Source organism: Drosophila kikkawai, chromosome 3L (assembly GCF_030179895.1).
Source record: "Drosophila kikkawai strain 14028-0561.14 chromosome 3L, DkikHiC1v2, whole genome shotgun sequence".
NCBI classification, from domain to species: domain Eukaryota; kingdom Metazoa; phylum Arthropoda; class Insecta; order Diptera; family Drosophilidae; genus Drosophila; species Drosophila kikkawai.
This window is the reverse complement of record NC_091730.1, coordinates 4146280-4161498: the sequence shown is the minus strand read 5'-3', so window position 1 is coordinate 4161498 and position 15219 is coordinate 4146280. Positions and strand designations below refer to the sequence as shown.

Sequence of the window (15219 nt, the reverse complement as noted above, 5' to 3'; positions counted from 1 at the left end):
TTAAGAGGTTTCTTTAAACTTATTTTAATTCATATTTTTTACCTTTTTAAAGTAATTGTATCTTAAAAGAAACTTTAATCTAGAAAATACTTTATATTTTCCATCAAATAAATATCATCTTTCCCATCAAAAGGTCAGTTTCCCAACTCTCCTAGAAATACCATCAATTTTATGTCATAAATTCCGCTCCTTAGAAGTCACTTTTGCTTTCATTTCTTGGCCCAGAATGGTGGCTTAAACTGTAAAGTCAAAATGAGCTTGACCTTCAGAGACAAAAAAAGAACCAAGTCCTAAGTTGTTACTAGTCTTAGTAACTGCTGCCGGCCTGCTGTCATTGAAGTAGATCACTGAGAATTTCGCATGTGCCGAATAACTAGGGCCGCATTGTGCTGCAATTGCAACTTGACCCGATTTAAGTCTTTGATTTAGATTTAGATTTCGATTCTTTGTTATTCAGAGTCAGCGATTTATTTTGGTTTCGGTTTCTGTTTGGTTTCTGTTTTCCTTTTTTGCCAAGAATTAAGTTGTTAAGTTAAATTGGAGCAGGCCAATCATTTCTTGCAGCAAAATAAAGGAAATTAATGATTAAGTCGGAATGATTAATCTAGCATAATTCTTAAGGGGAAACACTATGGTTGAAGGAGAGCTGGGGTGTAAAAAGGAAACGTATTATTAAGGGAAAGGTGGTTTGTATTTACATAAGAATTATAGATATTATTGCCATTAAGAAGAGAATGCAAGTTTCCGGAACTTAATTTTGATGGAAATTATATTTATTTATATTTTTTTATATTCTTTTATATTTTTTATATTTTTTTTATATTTTCTAATAATTTTTATACATATTTATTTATTATTTAAAGCCTCTTTTCTCTCAGATAATTAAATTTATCTATTTCTAGAGTGATTGTTACCCTTCCACCTGTGGAAACCCACAATTATCGCTGATGACTTCATTGACAATGGCGTTTGGGGGATTGGTAACAGATTTGAGAAATGTGTCGCTGATTTGCAGACACAGAAACCAGACCAAACACAAGCCACCCCATTCAGTGGAACCCGGGACTGCGTTTGGCAATATCCCATGGATGCGATACGCTGCTCTGCTCTGCTCTGCTCTCCTCCGACCTGATCCGATGCCATCCGTTCATGCTGCAACTCCTACTCCATTCACACACACAGTACACGTCACAGCTCTGGAGCAGCCTCGTTCGCTGAGAAACAGAGAAGCGGAGAAAAACCAAGAGTCTCTGCCGCTCTGTCGACTTCTCTGCCGGCTTTTGCACATTTCGCGCTTATTTAATGGAAAACCCGCTTTAGAATCGCCACAGTATTCCGGGCAGCTTGGCGGTGTTTGTATCTGGTGCCGTTGAAATACTCCAAGTAATATAGAAAAAAACCTCAAGGCTTAATCCTTAAACTAAAGTGTAGTGTCTATTTGTGTATATTTCTAGCAAAAATTTATATATTTCTCCAAATATATTTCAAAGTTGAAGCTTTAAAGAAATTATATATATATAATTCCTGAAATAAAATGGCAAACTTCATGTGCTTTGTGATCCTTTCGTTGGCTCTGTGCGCCGGTGTTGCTGTGGCGCGGCCAGGATATGCTTTGGATTATTATGTGAGTTTTAAAGTGAATATATTTAAAAGTTTAAATAAGGATATTATTAAATAAAGTTTTAATTAGCTTAAATTTGTATATAAAATAGTTTAAAATCGGCTGAAATTTTGAATTTGCTAAAGAAAAGTAAGTTTTTAATTTCATAAAAAAGAAAATGTAATAATTTTGTTTAGAAAAATTAAGTTTTTAACAAGAAACTTAAATTAGCTTAAATTTACAAATATAAATAGCTTATAAAATGGCTGTTTTTAATTTTTTAAAATAGAAAAATGAATAATTTTTTATAAAAAAATTAAATCTTTAACAAGAAGCTTTAAATGTTTGCCTTAAAATGTTATAAATTTGTAACTTTTAAAGTCCTTTTTTATAACTAAACATTTTTAAAGTTTAAAATATATTTAAGAAGGCGGAAGTCAAACCTATAATATTCTGAAAAATATTCCTTTATATAAACATTTTATAAAGTATCTTTAGACTTAATTATTATTTAAAATAACCTTTTTTTTTTAATTGTTAAAATGCTCAAATATTTATTTTTATTTTATTTTATTTACCTATTATATTCAAAACATTTTATTAATTACATTTAGACTCTATCATAAATTATTATAGTTCTTTTTTAAATGTTAAATTTGTTAAAATTTTGTAATATAAAAATTATTATTTTTTTTATATTTAATTTCCCTAAACCAGGATCATCCCAAATATGCCTTCAACTATGGCGTGGCTGATCACACCACAGGCGATGTGAAGTCGCAGCATGAGACCCGCGATGGCGATGTGGTCAAGGGTAATAATAACCCGTTAATCCTTAACCCATAACTCCTATATATATTTCCCTGATATCCCTTTTAGGTCAATACTCTCTGGTAGAGCCCGATGGCTCTATTCGAACGGTGGACTACACCGCAGATCCCATTCATGGCTTCAATGCTGTGGTGACCAAGTCGGGTCCCACTGTTCATGCCCAGGCAGTGGTGGCCAAGCCCATTGTGGCTCACAAGCCAGTGCTGACCCACTATGAACCCCATGTGGTAAAGCATGTGGCTCCAGTGGCGGCACCTCTGGTGGTGGCTTCCCCGGCGCCCTACGGTAAGATATACATATAAATTCTTTGAAGAGGGTTATGTTCTGGTATTAAGGAGTCTCCTTAGCTTAGCGGCACTTAGTTAGCACTCAACTGGACTTCACTTCCTCCTCCACAGTTCTGTTTCCCATGTTTCCACCCCCCATCCTACTCTCAGACATTTCCATGTGTGTTCTCTCTCTCTGCTTGCATTTCCAGGCATGAACACATATCGCATGCTAAAGCTGTTCAGGCGGCATGCCAACTATCTGAACAATCAGTATCGCAAATTGCGCCCCGACGAAGACTACAATGATGATCATGATGATGATGATGCTGCTGCTGCTGCTCTTGATTTGGCCAGCTACGGCAATTATTATACAGCCTACTGAGTCTGAGAATGTCTTACCATAAATCCATTGTAATCGCTTCAGTACTTAGCTTGGGTGGCAGATTTGCTTTGGCAATTTTAATTCAATAAATTGCAATTAGTCTCAGGCCAAGCTGGAGTGAGTGTGTGTCTGGTGACTTGTAACTGGGTTACAAATATATGTGTAACATCCCATGGTTGACTAATCCAGCGACACGCCCCTCCCATCATCACTGGGTTACCTCACTTTGCTCCGGATCTGATTCGAATCTGGCCTGGCTTCTCAGGTTTTTCTAGTCTCGGCTTGCACTTTTTGGTTACTGAAATTTCCCACACAGATTATGTCAGGTGGAGGTGCATCATCTTTCCCAAAACACACAGCTACCGCAGCATAATTTTTCACGAAAATTGCTGTTTCTTCTTCAGCAATTTCCATTCTCCCCTTCAACTCTTAGGAGTGCGAGGCTTTAGCTTTAATTTTCTCAATGTCGCAATGCCTTTGTTGTTGTTTTTGTTGTTGTAGCAGCCTGGGAAATGTATATGTGAAAACTCATAATTGTTGTGGGTGCTGCGGTGCAATTTTAATTGTGAATTATCAGCAAGACGCACGGCAAAAGAAATCAGCGCGCCGAAAACAAAAGACTTAGGCAACGAACTTGGCTGGTTTTGCATACAAAAAAAAAAAGACAGAAAGAAAAAAAACGGCGGCGGCAACAGGCACCTGTGACCAATTGACTGACGAGTTCGTGCCTTAAAAATTATTTGCCAAAAGGAGAATTGCAAAGAAATTGCCCAGAAAATGCTTTAGTCAGCATTGAAATCTTTGGTTTTATTTTATATACTATTTTTCGTTTATTTTTTTCTTTGGCTCGCTGAGCTACTTACCAACAATGGCAAACAGTTAGCAGCTGTTACGGCTGTTTAGTTTTTTTTTGTCGGTCATTATTACAACAGCGTCGGTCAGCGAAATAAATTTAAGCCAAGCAACTAAACTTTATATGTCTATATATCTCTCTATCTCTCCCAACTTCAAGTGGCCAAGCACTATGCACCGGCGGCAGCTGCTCCCATCCACTACGACTACGATGATGGCTACTACAACCAGGGCCAGTACGAGTACATCCCCCAGTACGATGGACACTATGGTCATGACTATGGCCACGATTCGGGACACTATGGCCACTATGCGAGTCCCTATGCGGGTCACTACTGAGCGGGGGTAGAAGGAGCAGCATTATCATCGGTAGTTTCTTAAGCAAATTTTAGTTTGTATGTTTTGGATCAAAAATTGAAAGGATTCCCTCAGCAGTGGTGTGACTTGCAAAGGATGCTTCGACACCTAGAAGGCTTTTGGATCAAATATAAGAGGAAAACGTATAAAAAGATTAAACTAACTTAAGTTATTTACAAAATTTTGTAAAATAAAAATTTGAAAAAAAAAGTTTTGAGTGGAAAAACTAAAGGAATTGTGGTTGATTTATTTTCTTTATTTATTTTTAGTTGTTAAAGAATAAATATAATATTTTTCGGATATTTTATTTATTTTTATTTCCAGGGTTAAATCTATATTCATAATATATCACTGAATATATTTTTATAAAATTAAATATATAATTTAAAACCCCTAAAAAATATTTTACTATAAAATTAAAGATAAAAGTTCATACTGGCAAGACTTTCTTTGCTTATTTTTGTTCAGAGATTAAACTTTAACCTTCATATGGTTTTTAAAGGAATTAAAGGTGAATCTTTAATATTTACTTATTTAATCTTTATTTATTCTGTTTTTTTTTGAAAATTTAGAATCTATATACCTTAAAATATGCACAGTTCCCCCTTTTCCCCTTCCTAATACCTAATTCCATACATATAATGAGCATTTTAAAGATGATTAATTAAGATGCAGCCCATAGACTTGGCTTGCCATGTTGGCGTTACAATTTACACTTTGGCATCCATTAATTCAGTTGGAACTACACCCCTTTTCGGGAGAAGCTTTAATCGATGTGTCTCACGGCCAATTGAATGCTCTGAAAGCTTTGAATTTCATTAGTGCAAAAATATTGCCATTCAATATTCAAAGTTTGCCATTTCCGTTGGCGTTTTCCTCAAGAGACAGAAACAACAGAAAAAAAAACAGATTTTCACGGTCCGCAAATCTGTTACTGTTTACATAAGCCTACTTTTTTTTGTTGACTTTTTGTTTTGTTTGGTTTTTAGTGTTTTTTCTCTTCTGTATCTCGGATGGCCCATTTCATAGACTTAATTGGCTCTCAAGACATTTCTTCCGGTGGCTTTTGCTGACCCGCCAAATGGTCAAAAGTGTTAACAGCTGAAAATGTAAGCTAAAAAAAATAAAAGCTCTTAATTTCATTCAAAATTTGTGGCTGCAAAAGTTAAGCTTGAATAATATAGACAAGGTTGTGGGATTTACTAAGCTAGGTTTAAGATATTCACCACATTTTTCTGGCATACTTTGAGGTGTTTCTTTACAAATTAAAAACTTAACAATCTTTTACTTGTTGAACAAAAATCCCAAGCAACAATTACTATATTTATCCATTAACTTTTAAACAAAATGTTTTGCCTTTCCTTTGGCCACCACAACGTATACTTAATATTTCAGCAAAATCTCATATAGTATATCGGTGCCGTAATCTGGATTGCTGCTAATCTGAGTACAACTTGGACAACATGGAATTAGCCAATCGTTTAATTTGCAAATAAATTGAATTTGGATTTGATCTTAATAACTGTTAATGGTTCTGGCAAGCTGTAATTGCCATCGAGCCGTCGAGTGCCACGCAATGGGTTTAGTGTTTTTAGGGGTATTTTGTTATTTATGGGGTATATGGGGTTTGTAAAATCTAAAAAAAAAAATATTTGTATATATTTTTGAAGAATATAAAATGTTGAATGAGTGAAATAAAAATTTGTATTTTGGTAGCTGTAAGAATTATATTTAAAATCAATTTTGAGGAAGAAAACTAACAAATTTCTTGTAATTAATTTATATATAATTTTAAAATCATATCCATAAATGATACATATTAATATATTAATGCTCCAGAATACTTATTTAATTATAAAGTGCTAGAAATTGTGAGAAAGATATATTTAATCATAATTTTAAATTATTTCAAGATCATATTGACCCCATATTAGGTGTGTTTCTCTCTATTTTATTCATAAATAAATTGAAATAATTTAAAAATTGAGAAATAATTCATAAATTTATAATATTTTAAAATTCTGAAAATTTATAATTATAAATAAATATAATTATAGTCATTTAAAATTAGCTATACTAAAATATTAAACTAAATATATATAACAAAGTTATATTCTTTATTTACCAGGTATTTTCCAAGCCGTCTCTTGATAGATTTTCCATTATTTTTTTTGCTCTGTCTTTGGGCAATTACACAACGGATGTGAATAACGCTGCTAACTAACTGGAAGCGTCTTCTTAGCGTCGTCGTCGTACATATGTATATTTTCTGGCCCAAGGTTACGGGCCAAGAACTGGTACTGGCCTCTCTCGGGCAAACATTTCTCGCATCGAGTTGCTTTGCATAAAACGCAGATTAGCCACTGACTTATGAGTTGCATTTGCCAATACTTACACAAAGTATTAAAATAATTTGTTCCAGTGTGAATTGCATCAGCGATTGTCCGTCCAGGCGGGCCAGACACTTGCACAATCCACGAGTGCGGAATGATTTGGGCGCATTAGGATTGAATTAAAATTGCTGGGATTGTGCGGACCCCAATGAAAGTGACAATTAGTTCACCAAAAACTGTAAGGCTGTTGAAAAAAAAATTGTTTTTGTTTTTTTTTGTTGTGTCAGCATTTCCTCGAGAGTGGAGTCAGAGTCTGAGTCTGAGCCCCGAAGCCGTCGTCTGAACCCAGCCCGACCAGAGACGTCAAACCTCAATTATAGCAAACGCCAGCAGCTCTAGCCTGACTCCTATATATATAACATATGGCCAAAAGTGTATATATATATACTATATGGGGTGTGTATATAGTGCGGCACAGGTTGCCAAAGTGGACACTTTAATGTGGCTGTCATGTTAAATGCCAAGCCAATAATTTAAGCCTCATTTTTTGGTGGCTAAGAAATGCTTCAGCTGGGTGGCAAAAGAGTTCAAAGGAAGTTCCAGGTGCAAAAAAGTTCTTGGATTTAAATTCGAGTTAAATAAAGCAACAAAAATATATATTAAATTAAGAAATATTTATTTTTAACTAAATAAAACTAGTTTGATTAGAAGAACTTGGGTCTATAGTAAATAATTACTATTTTTGTGGATAAGAAAAAGGAGAATACATCAATTAAATATTTAAAATTAATTTATTAAGTCTATGAATCACTTAAATTTAATTTAAATTGTTTTAAATAATATTTATAAAATATACAGAGAGTTTCTATTGATTATTAAATTTTTAAAAATAAAAGGATGAAGTTCAAATTCAAGGAAAAATTATAATATAAGCCAGAAACCCAGTTAAAATAAACTCAAAAGTAGTAAAAAATACCTAAATAAAACCAATTAATTTATGACATATGACTTACCTAAATAATTCTTAAATTTATACAGCAAAATCAAGAATATTTCATTTTAATATTAATAGTATTTACAAATAGTTGAAATTAATATAATTAGAGTTTTTAATATAAGCTAAATAATCATAAAAAAAATATAATAAATTCCTCTTGTAATTTATTAAAATTAAATACAATTAAATAAAATTAAAACCCATTAAAATACCCAACACAATAAGGAAGAAGTTCTCTAAAGAGGCCAACTTCAAGGAATAAAATGAAAATGAAACGCCATAAACCCAGTTTCCAGTTTTTAAAATTAATTTTCTGTGGTCCAGCAGAAAACGAATTGATAGACAGGCCAAAGTACAATTGCCTGGCATTAGCAGTCCATTTAAAATAATCGTCATTGATTACTTCCGTCTCGTGGCAAAACAAACTAACTTACTTATATTAATTGAAGCCGAGACCACGTGCCCCGACTCTGGCATCGATCGAGACCAAGCCTTCAATCGTAACCGCAAGAAAATCTATTTTTCAAAACTCTCTTGAAATCCATTTTATTATTATTTTTTGCAAAGAAAAACCGCAAAATAATAAGATGTGCAAAGTATTTTCTGCACACAAAATTAAGTCATAAAAGTAAGCGAAACCGGCTGAGAGTTGAAAGCTCTTTGGCATCTATTATTGATGTTAGAGGCTGTTTAGTTTGCTGTTTAGTTGCTGCCGCGGATGGTTACCAAATTTAGCATTCAGGCATTACAAAATCCTCGGAAAACTACATTTTTTTTATTGTTAGTTAGTTTTGTTTTGGCCGATTCTATTGATGTGGCTCTCTGGGTCTGTGGCCATAAAGATGCAAAGCCACACGACCCTTTCAAAGTGATTGTTGTCGCGAGATGAGGCAGGCCTGGCAGGCACGTTTTTGTATTTCCAAAAAAAAATAATATTGCAAAATGAATTATAAACATGTGTGTGAGCCAGTGTTTGTGTCATTGACTCATGAAACACAGAATCAGAATCAGAATTGAATATAGAAAAGGAGTGGATTTTGAAGATACTTATTAGGTTTGTAAATTTATTAAAACAAGTTGTAAAAATCAAATAAAAGTTGAAGTTGTTAAAACTAGTTGTAAAATATTAGTAAACTTTATTTATGCCTCAATTATGGGCTAATAATCATTTTAAAACTAGTATTTACAGTGTGAAATAAACATTTCTGGCTAAACTTATGTAATTTTTAGCAATTTGTTTGATTGTTGTTTATATTTGTTTTACCAGTTGAGCGGGGTTTTAGCTTCTAAATTGCTTAATATAATTTGTTTATAGAGGTTTACATAATATTAGGTTTAAATACCCAATTAAATAATAATAAAATGCAAAAATCTTACATTTTATATAATAAAAAAATAATTAACCAAGTTTAATAACCATTTTCTTCCTATTAAAACCTTTTAGATAGAAATATCTTTCAGTTTTTGTTTACTAAAACATATTTTATATAATTTTCTTATATTTATTCTATAACTCATACACTCCTGCTACCCTGTAAACCCGCTCTACCCTATAATTACAGCTCCCAGTCAGCTCCATTTGATGCGTCACTTTTACTATCTGTGCTGAAAAATCTAAGCTTGCTCGTAAACTTATTTGAAAAGCTAAAAAACAACAAAAAAATTAACAGAATAAAGGCGAACATCGTTTGTCGAGGAAAGAGGCTTTGGGTTATTACTGCATTGGATTTTTGTGAATTTTGCAAGGCTGCCAATGCAGTTTTGTTGCCTGTTTTATGTGTAGTTTTTGTTGTTCGAATTGGGTTTTGTGTGATGTTTGAAACTAATTTGCGGTTACTCGCAAATGCTGTGCTCAGAGTTCGGAGTCCACAAAGTGCGGCATCATGCCCTTTTGTGTGTTATTGAATCCGATTCAGGGAACGGAGCTGCTCCACTGCTCTGAGGCTCCACTGCTCGCAATTATTGTTTAGCTCCGCAGGCAGAGTGCAAAAAGTTAATTAAATCATACGAGTATGAAATCGAGTTGAAGTCAGGGAAGAATTGCAAAACATTGACGGCTCTGAGGAGAATGATCTAATAATTTTTGGAGGGCCTAGATATAGATTTATTTACTATGCACACACGAGAAGGGGCAACACCACGATTTTCGTGCAGCAAAAAATCCGGAAAAATATGGAAATGAAAATTTAAAATTAAAGGGGAGAGGTTTTTAGGACAATGATGATTTTATTTAAGAATTATTAGAAATATTTGATTAGAATTCAAACAAATATACCTAAAAGAATCCCCTATTACTAATTAAATTGCTCAAGTAGCAGCCTCACTTTTAGTTCTTAACAAAATAGACTTAGTTATTTAATTTTTTAAGTATATAAAACTATAAAACCCTATTTTTCAGTCACTTTCCGTTTCGCTTAATTAAAAATTAGAAGGCTAAAACAGATTTATTTTGAATGTACCCACTGGGTAAACCCATAATTATGCCCTGCCACGATTTTCGTGTCTTGCAGCTCACAGAATCTCCTTCGTTCAGTTGACAATCTCAAAAATAAACCCAAGACAGATCCCATCTGCCGCCTCGTAAATAAACTCCAAGAGCACTTCAAACAAACACTTCAGAGCAAGCGTGGCAGCCAAGCCAAGTGGTTCAGTTTTCAAGTGTTTGCCATTGATATTACAGCGCCCACATATAGCAACCCCAGCAGCCTAGCAACCCAGCAATCCAGCAACTTGCAACTAGCAGCAGGCGACTTGCAACTAGCAACTTGCAACACAAAAGTAAGTGGCTGTGGGGGAAACCTCCTTAATTTCGGGACTTTCATTTCGTATGATGAAAAATCTTATTAAAACAAGCCCAAAAATCTGTTTGGGCAATTATTCAGGGATTTTTTCAATTTGCATAAAAAGCAAAGTTCAATAACATAAATTGCCAGACATCAATATCGCTTTTCAGATTTCATTTCACGTTTTTTTTTTTTTTGTTTCCGAGGTCCAAGGAAACTTTCATATACTGATTTTCCATGAACTTCACTTTGGAAACTGTCCAGATTTTCTCAGTTTTATTTTTTGTAGATTTTTTTACTGGCCTTTTTCCGCAATTGTCACATGCAATTGTCATTGTCATTGCTTTTCGGCTTCTCTGTTTGCCGTTTTCGATGGCTCCCGGCTCTGTCTTGAGATTTATATTTGCCCGCTGCCCATTTGGAGCACATTATGTAAATTCGCTAAACTTAAAACGGGTTCGCAAAATAAAAAAACAGAAAAGGCGCTTTAATTTTTGTCGGTTTGCCGCCGCTGCTGCGATTCGTATCGCATTTGAGTGCTTTTCGTGTGGCAGTCCTAGCCATGCATTTTAATTGGGAAGTGCAGCGCCGAGTAACATGGCCAGGAAAGGCCATAAAAGGCCTTGTGTTTGGCTTTTTTTTGTTTTGGTTATAGGAACGGGAATGGTAACGGCCTTGAATGGGGTCTTTCGGTCGGTCTTCTTCGGTACCCTGTACCCATGACATGACATTATGCAATCGCCAACGATCGGGATCTGGTAGAAGGGGAAGTGAGCCAACCAGGTCGCTGAATATGGTCAAAGTGGAGAATCGGCCTGAAATTGCGGAAGATGAAAAAGGAGGCTTACGATTACGATTATGACTACAAGCGTGGCATTTAGTGGAGTTTAGAGTGTCTCTTTTAAAAAAGAATTATATAAGAGGGAAGATAAAAAGGAGATCATAAAATATATAAGCCTAGTGAAGCTTAAACTCTTAAATTCTTATTATAATTTATGAACTAAAAAGAACTAAGCAAGCTGTTATATCTTAAATACATAGGTTAATTCATTTTAACTCTAATAGTTTAGCTTGGTTATTTCTTGTTACTTCCTTATTTATAATAAAATCTTTTAAATATATATTTATAACAAATTTCATAATAATACTTTTTTTTTTTAATATTTGGGGGAAGCTGTTCGAGTAAACTTAAATTATATTAAACAATTTTGTAGTATTTACTTCCTTAAAATCTTTACTTCTTTGAAGCTGCATAATTTAACTATTAACAAGAAAGAAAGCTAACTTTGGCCAGCCAAAGTTTGTATACCCTTGCAGGTAACAATTAAAATATATCATAACTAAGCCAAAAATGCATTAATTTCGATTCGGAAAGCAGTTTTGTGTTAGTTTTTATGATTTTAAAAAAACTGCATACCAAATTTAAAATTTTAAGAAATCAAAATTTTTTGTAATTTTTGCTTATTTTAATGATGTAACCCCTTATGAAATTTCGCAAAATAGGCCAAAAAATCAATTTCTTCCGAACATGTCTAAAAAGATTCCCCTGTTGATGCGGATCAAGAATATATATAGTTTATGGGGTCGGAAATGATTCCTTGACTTAGAAAAATATTATTTTGTATTATAAAATCAGATTTTTTATATTAAAAAAATCTTGATTTTTTTTAAATTAAAAATATCATAACTCGGCCAAAAGAGCATTAATTTTAAATTGGAAAACTGTTCTGTGCAAGATTTTCTACAGTTAATAAATCTGCATACTTCATTTAACAATTTTGAAAATTCAATTTTTTATCAAAATCAAAAATTTTAATGATGTAACCCCTTATAAAATTTCCCAAAAATGGCCAAAAAATCGATTTCTTCCTGACATATCTAGAAAGATTCCTCTGTTGATGCTGATCAAGAATATATATACTTTATAGGGTCGGAAACGTCTCCGTCACTGGGTTGCAAACTCCTGACTGAAATTATAATACCCTGCAAGGGTATAAAACACCTTTTATAAATATTATAAATATTATTTGTTAATGAAATATTTATTATTTATAATATAAAATATTATTGCTTCTTCTTTTCTGTTAAAGTTCCCCCTTTTCATTTCAAGAAAACCTTCCATAAATAAAATTTCCACTAAAAGAGTCTCTTTCCTGCCCATTTCCTTATCTTAATGTCACTTGCTAACTTTAGTTTTCCTAAATAATACTTTTCAACTTGTCTCTGACTCGAAAAGATATAAATATTTGACAGTTTGTATTATTTTAAGCTTTAAGCTTGGCTTTCAATTGTTCAACTGGGAGGGAGGGCCTTCGACTCCTTTCCAAACTTTGACACATTTCATTTGGCAAAAGTACAGCCTGTGCTTTCTCCCCCCCTGTTACAGGTGGCTTTCATTTAATTTTTTTTATATATTTTTCTCCCCCTTGGCAATTAAATGAAGTTCGCAGTGACTTCCCCCATTTACCGACAACGACATTGGCGAGTGCTGCTGCTGCAGCCTCCGGCGATCGCCATGGAGATAGATAGCCCCGCAAATACTCGTAGCATTGACTAAGGTTATAGAGCTGGGCACGATGCCGCCACGTCGATTATGTATATATATTCCGATGCGAATGTGAATACGAGTGCGAGTCCAAGTCCGACTATATATATATCGGCAAGTAGCCCCGCTTCAAATCTCGAGTGCCGGCCGCGTCGATTGAGCAATGCCATGGCGTGTGTGTACACAACAAAAATTAAGTTATTAAGATTGTTTATAAGATATTTTTGGATATGTAGGATTTAAATGTATACTCTTTAGAAATTAAAATATATTTTTTGAGATTTTTAAAGTATAATTTTACTATGTAAAAAAGTTAAATTGAACTTAGGTAAGATTATTTTGAGATTTTTCAAGGAACAATTAAGTTATTCAGAGGGTTTATTAGATATTTTGAGAGATGTAGAGTTTAAATACATATTCTTGTGTGTTGAAAAAATAAATTCTTAGATTTCCTTAGTAAAATTAAACATGTAAAATGGTTAAATTGGGCTTTAAAAAGGTTATTTTGATACTTTTTCAAGGGGTTTTGGCTTAAATGATACTAATCCGATCTTTGTTAGTTTAGAAAATATAAAATTAGTAGCAAAAATTTATTTATACTCCACTAAATCTCTTTCTTTGCTTTGCTTTATTTTAAAATACTTTTAAATTCATCTTAAACCCCTTGAAATTCCAAAATTTCTTTCTGTGTGGCATGCGACAAGCACCCGCATAGCTAAAGTTGCATCTGGGGAGGAGGAGCATTGAGGAGCTCTGCGGATAAGAGGGGCTGTAGATGGAGCTGGGGATCTGGTAGCAGGGAGCTGGAAGCTATACGTTGGGGCTGGGGCTCCCCACTCGTTGTCGGTGGCAGTTCATTATGTAAACAAAGCAAGGAAAACAAGAAATCTGGCCACAAATCAATAGAAAAAGTAAGTGTTTTTATTTTTTGTCGTAAGCATCAACATCTCGGCATCTTGGCTTCCGACCAACTAACTGACTGACTGACAGACCAACTGACTGACCGAATGTTGGCCTCTCTCGGACAACAGTTCCAGCTCCAGCTCCAGTTGCAACTCCTAGAGCCAGACCGAGATTCAATCCAGTTATGAATAAACATTTGCCGCATGTTTGCCTGGCCTAATGGAGCGTGTGCTTTTTTAACCGCCAGAGAAATGAAAATAAAAATGCTTTGTCGCTTGCCATTTTCATTTGATTTCATTTGCAATTAGCAAGTCACAAGGAAAACAAGTTATCCTGACCAGCTTTTCTTGTTTTTCCCTCAGTGCATTTGGCATTTCGATGGAAATAGAGAGAGAGAGAGCGAAAGATGGGCCGAAAACGTGCCCTGACCCGCCGCCGATTATCCGTTCGATTCTGTGAATTATGGGAGTCAGTTCCCCCCCTTCGGACCCTGCAATTAACGACAGTTTGGACGGGCGTCGTGCCTTAAAGGGGCATCCAGCTCAGCCAGATTCATCTTGTTAGCCAGGATTGCGCAATCCAAGGGGGCGTATGCGTGATGCTGCCCATGGCCAATCGAAAGTTGATAGTCTGGCTCTAATTAGACAATATCTTTATTACTGAGGCAGAATTTGAGAGTGCACTGTAACTGAAAACTAGGAAATTGAGCTGATATTAAAGTAGATAAATATCTAGTATATATTTTTTATATATAAAGAATTTATTTAAATTTTAAAATACCTAATCAACAGTGTTTTTTGATTAAAGTAATCTTCCTAAGAGAGTAGGCTTCCTCTAAAGACTTATTGATCTTCTTTTTCATGGTTTTTATTTTGTAAAATATTGTTTTAATGATATAAAGAATTTATTTATACTTTAAACTACTTATTCAACAGTTTCTTGTAGTTAAAATAATGCTCCTTAGAGAGTAATCTTCCTTTGAAAACGTATTGATCTTTTTCATGTCTCTCAAAATTTTAAAAAAAATATTTTTTAATTTAACAGTGACCATTGGAACCTTTCACAAAGCTCTCCAACGGTTTGCAATTACAGCTGTAACTAATCAAAAGGGCATTGATTTTTATAACCTGGCGACGAGCATCCATCCAAGTGGGAAGACCTCTCGTTGGCTATGGCGTCACCTGCTGTTCAAATCTTTGCATTTCCCGCAAAACGTGCCTTGTAAAGGCAAAAAAAAAGTTTCAAAAATTGAAGAAAAAAATAAAAACAGGGGAGAGCTAACCATTATGATGCAAGAGAAAGAAAGTGGCCACTCCGGGCCTCATAAACGGCAATGTCCGTTAGAGCCCAGCCCATGGATCATGGCA

The 15219-nt window shown here is 34.3% G+C and overlaps 1 protein-coding gene across 2 annotated transcripts; it reads left to right on the top strand.

Moving 5' to 3' along the window:
• The first annotated feature begins 1335 nt into the window (after positions 1 to 1335).
• Positions 1336 to 4514, top strand: Cpr62Bb (Cuticular protein 62Bb). Of its 2 annotated transcripts, none has more exons than XM_041777333.2 (5): positions 1336 to 1383; positions 1455 to 1624; positions 2318 to 2414; positions 2480 to 2716; positions 4095 to 4514. In XM_041777333.2, the coding sequence occupies exons 2-5, from the start codon at positions 1535 to 1537 to the stop codon at positions 4271 to 4273; spliced, it is 603 nt and encodes a 200-aa protein (XP_041633267.1). In that variant the 5' UTR covers positions 1336 to 1383; positions 1455 to 1534; the 3' UTR covers positions 4274 to 4514. The 2 variants fall into 2 exon arrangements, with proteins under 2 accessions (XP_041633267.1, XP_017029605.1); XM_017174116.2 differs by having other exon boundaries at positions 1339 to 1383; positions 1432 to 1624.
• The last annotated feature ends 10705 nt before the right edge of the window (positions 4515 to 15219 follow it).

Bases quoted from the DNA above. Each gene is read 5' to 3' on its own strand.
- Cpr62Bb (XM_041777333.2), top strand. From the start codon at position 1,535: ATGGCAAACTTCATGTGCTTTGTGATCCTTTCGTTGGCTCTGTGCGCC. The intron at 2,415-2,479 runs GTAATAATAACC...TATCCCTTTTAG, and splicing joins CGATGGCGATGTGGTCAAGG to GTCAATACTCTCTGGTAGAG. The intron at 2,717-4,094 runs GTAAGATATACA...CCCAACTTCAAG, and splicing joins GGCTTCCCCGGCGCCCTACG to TGGCCAAGCACTATGCACCG.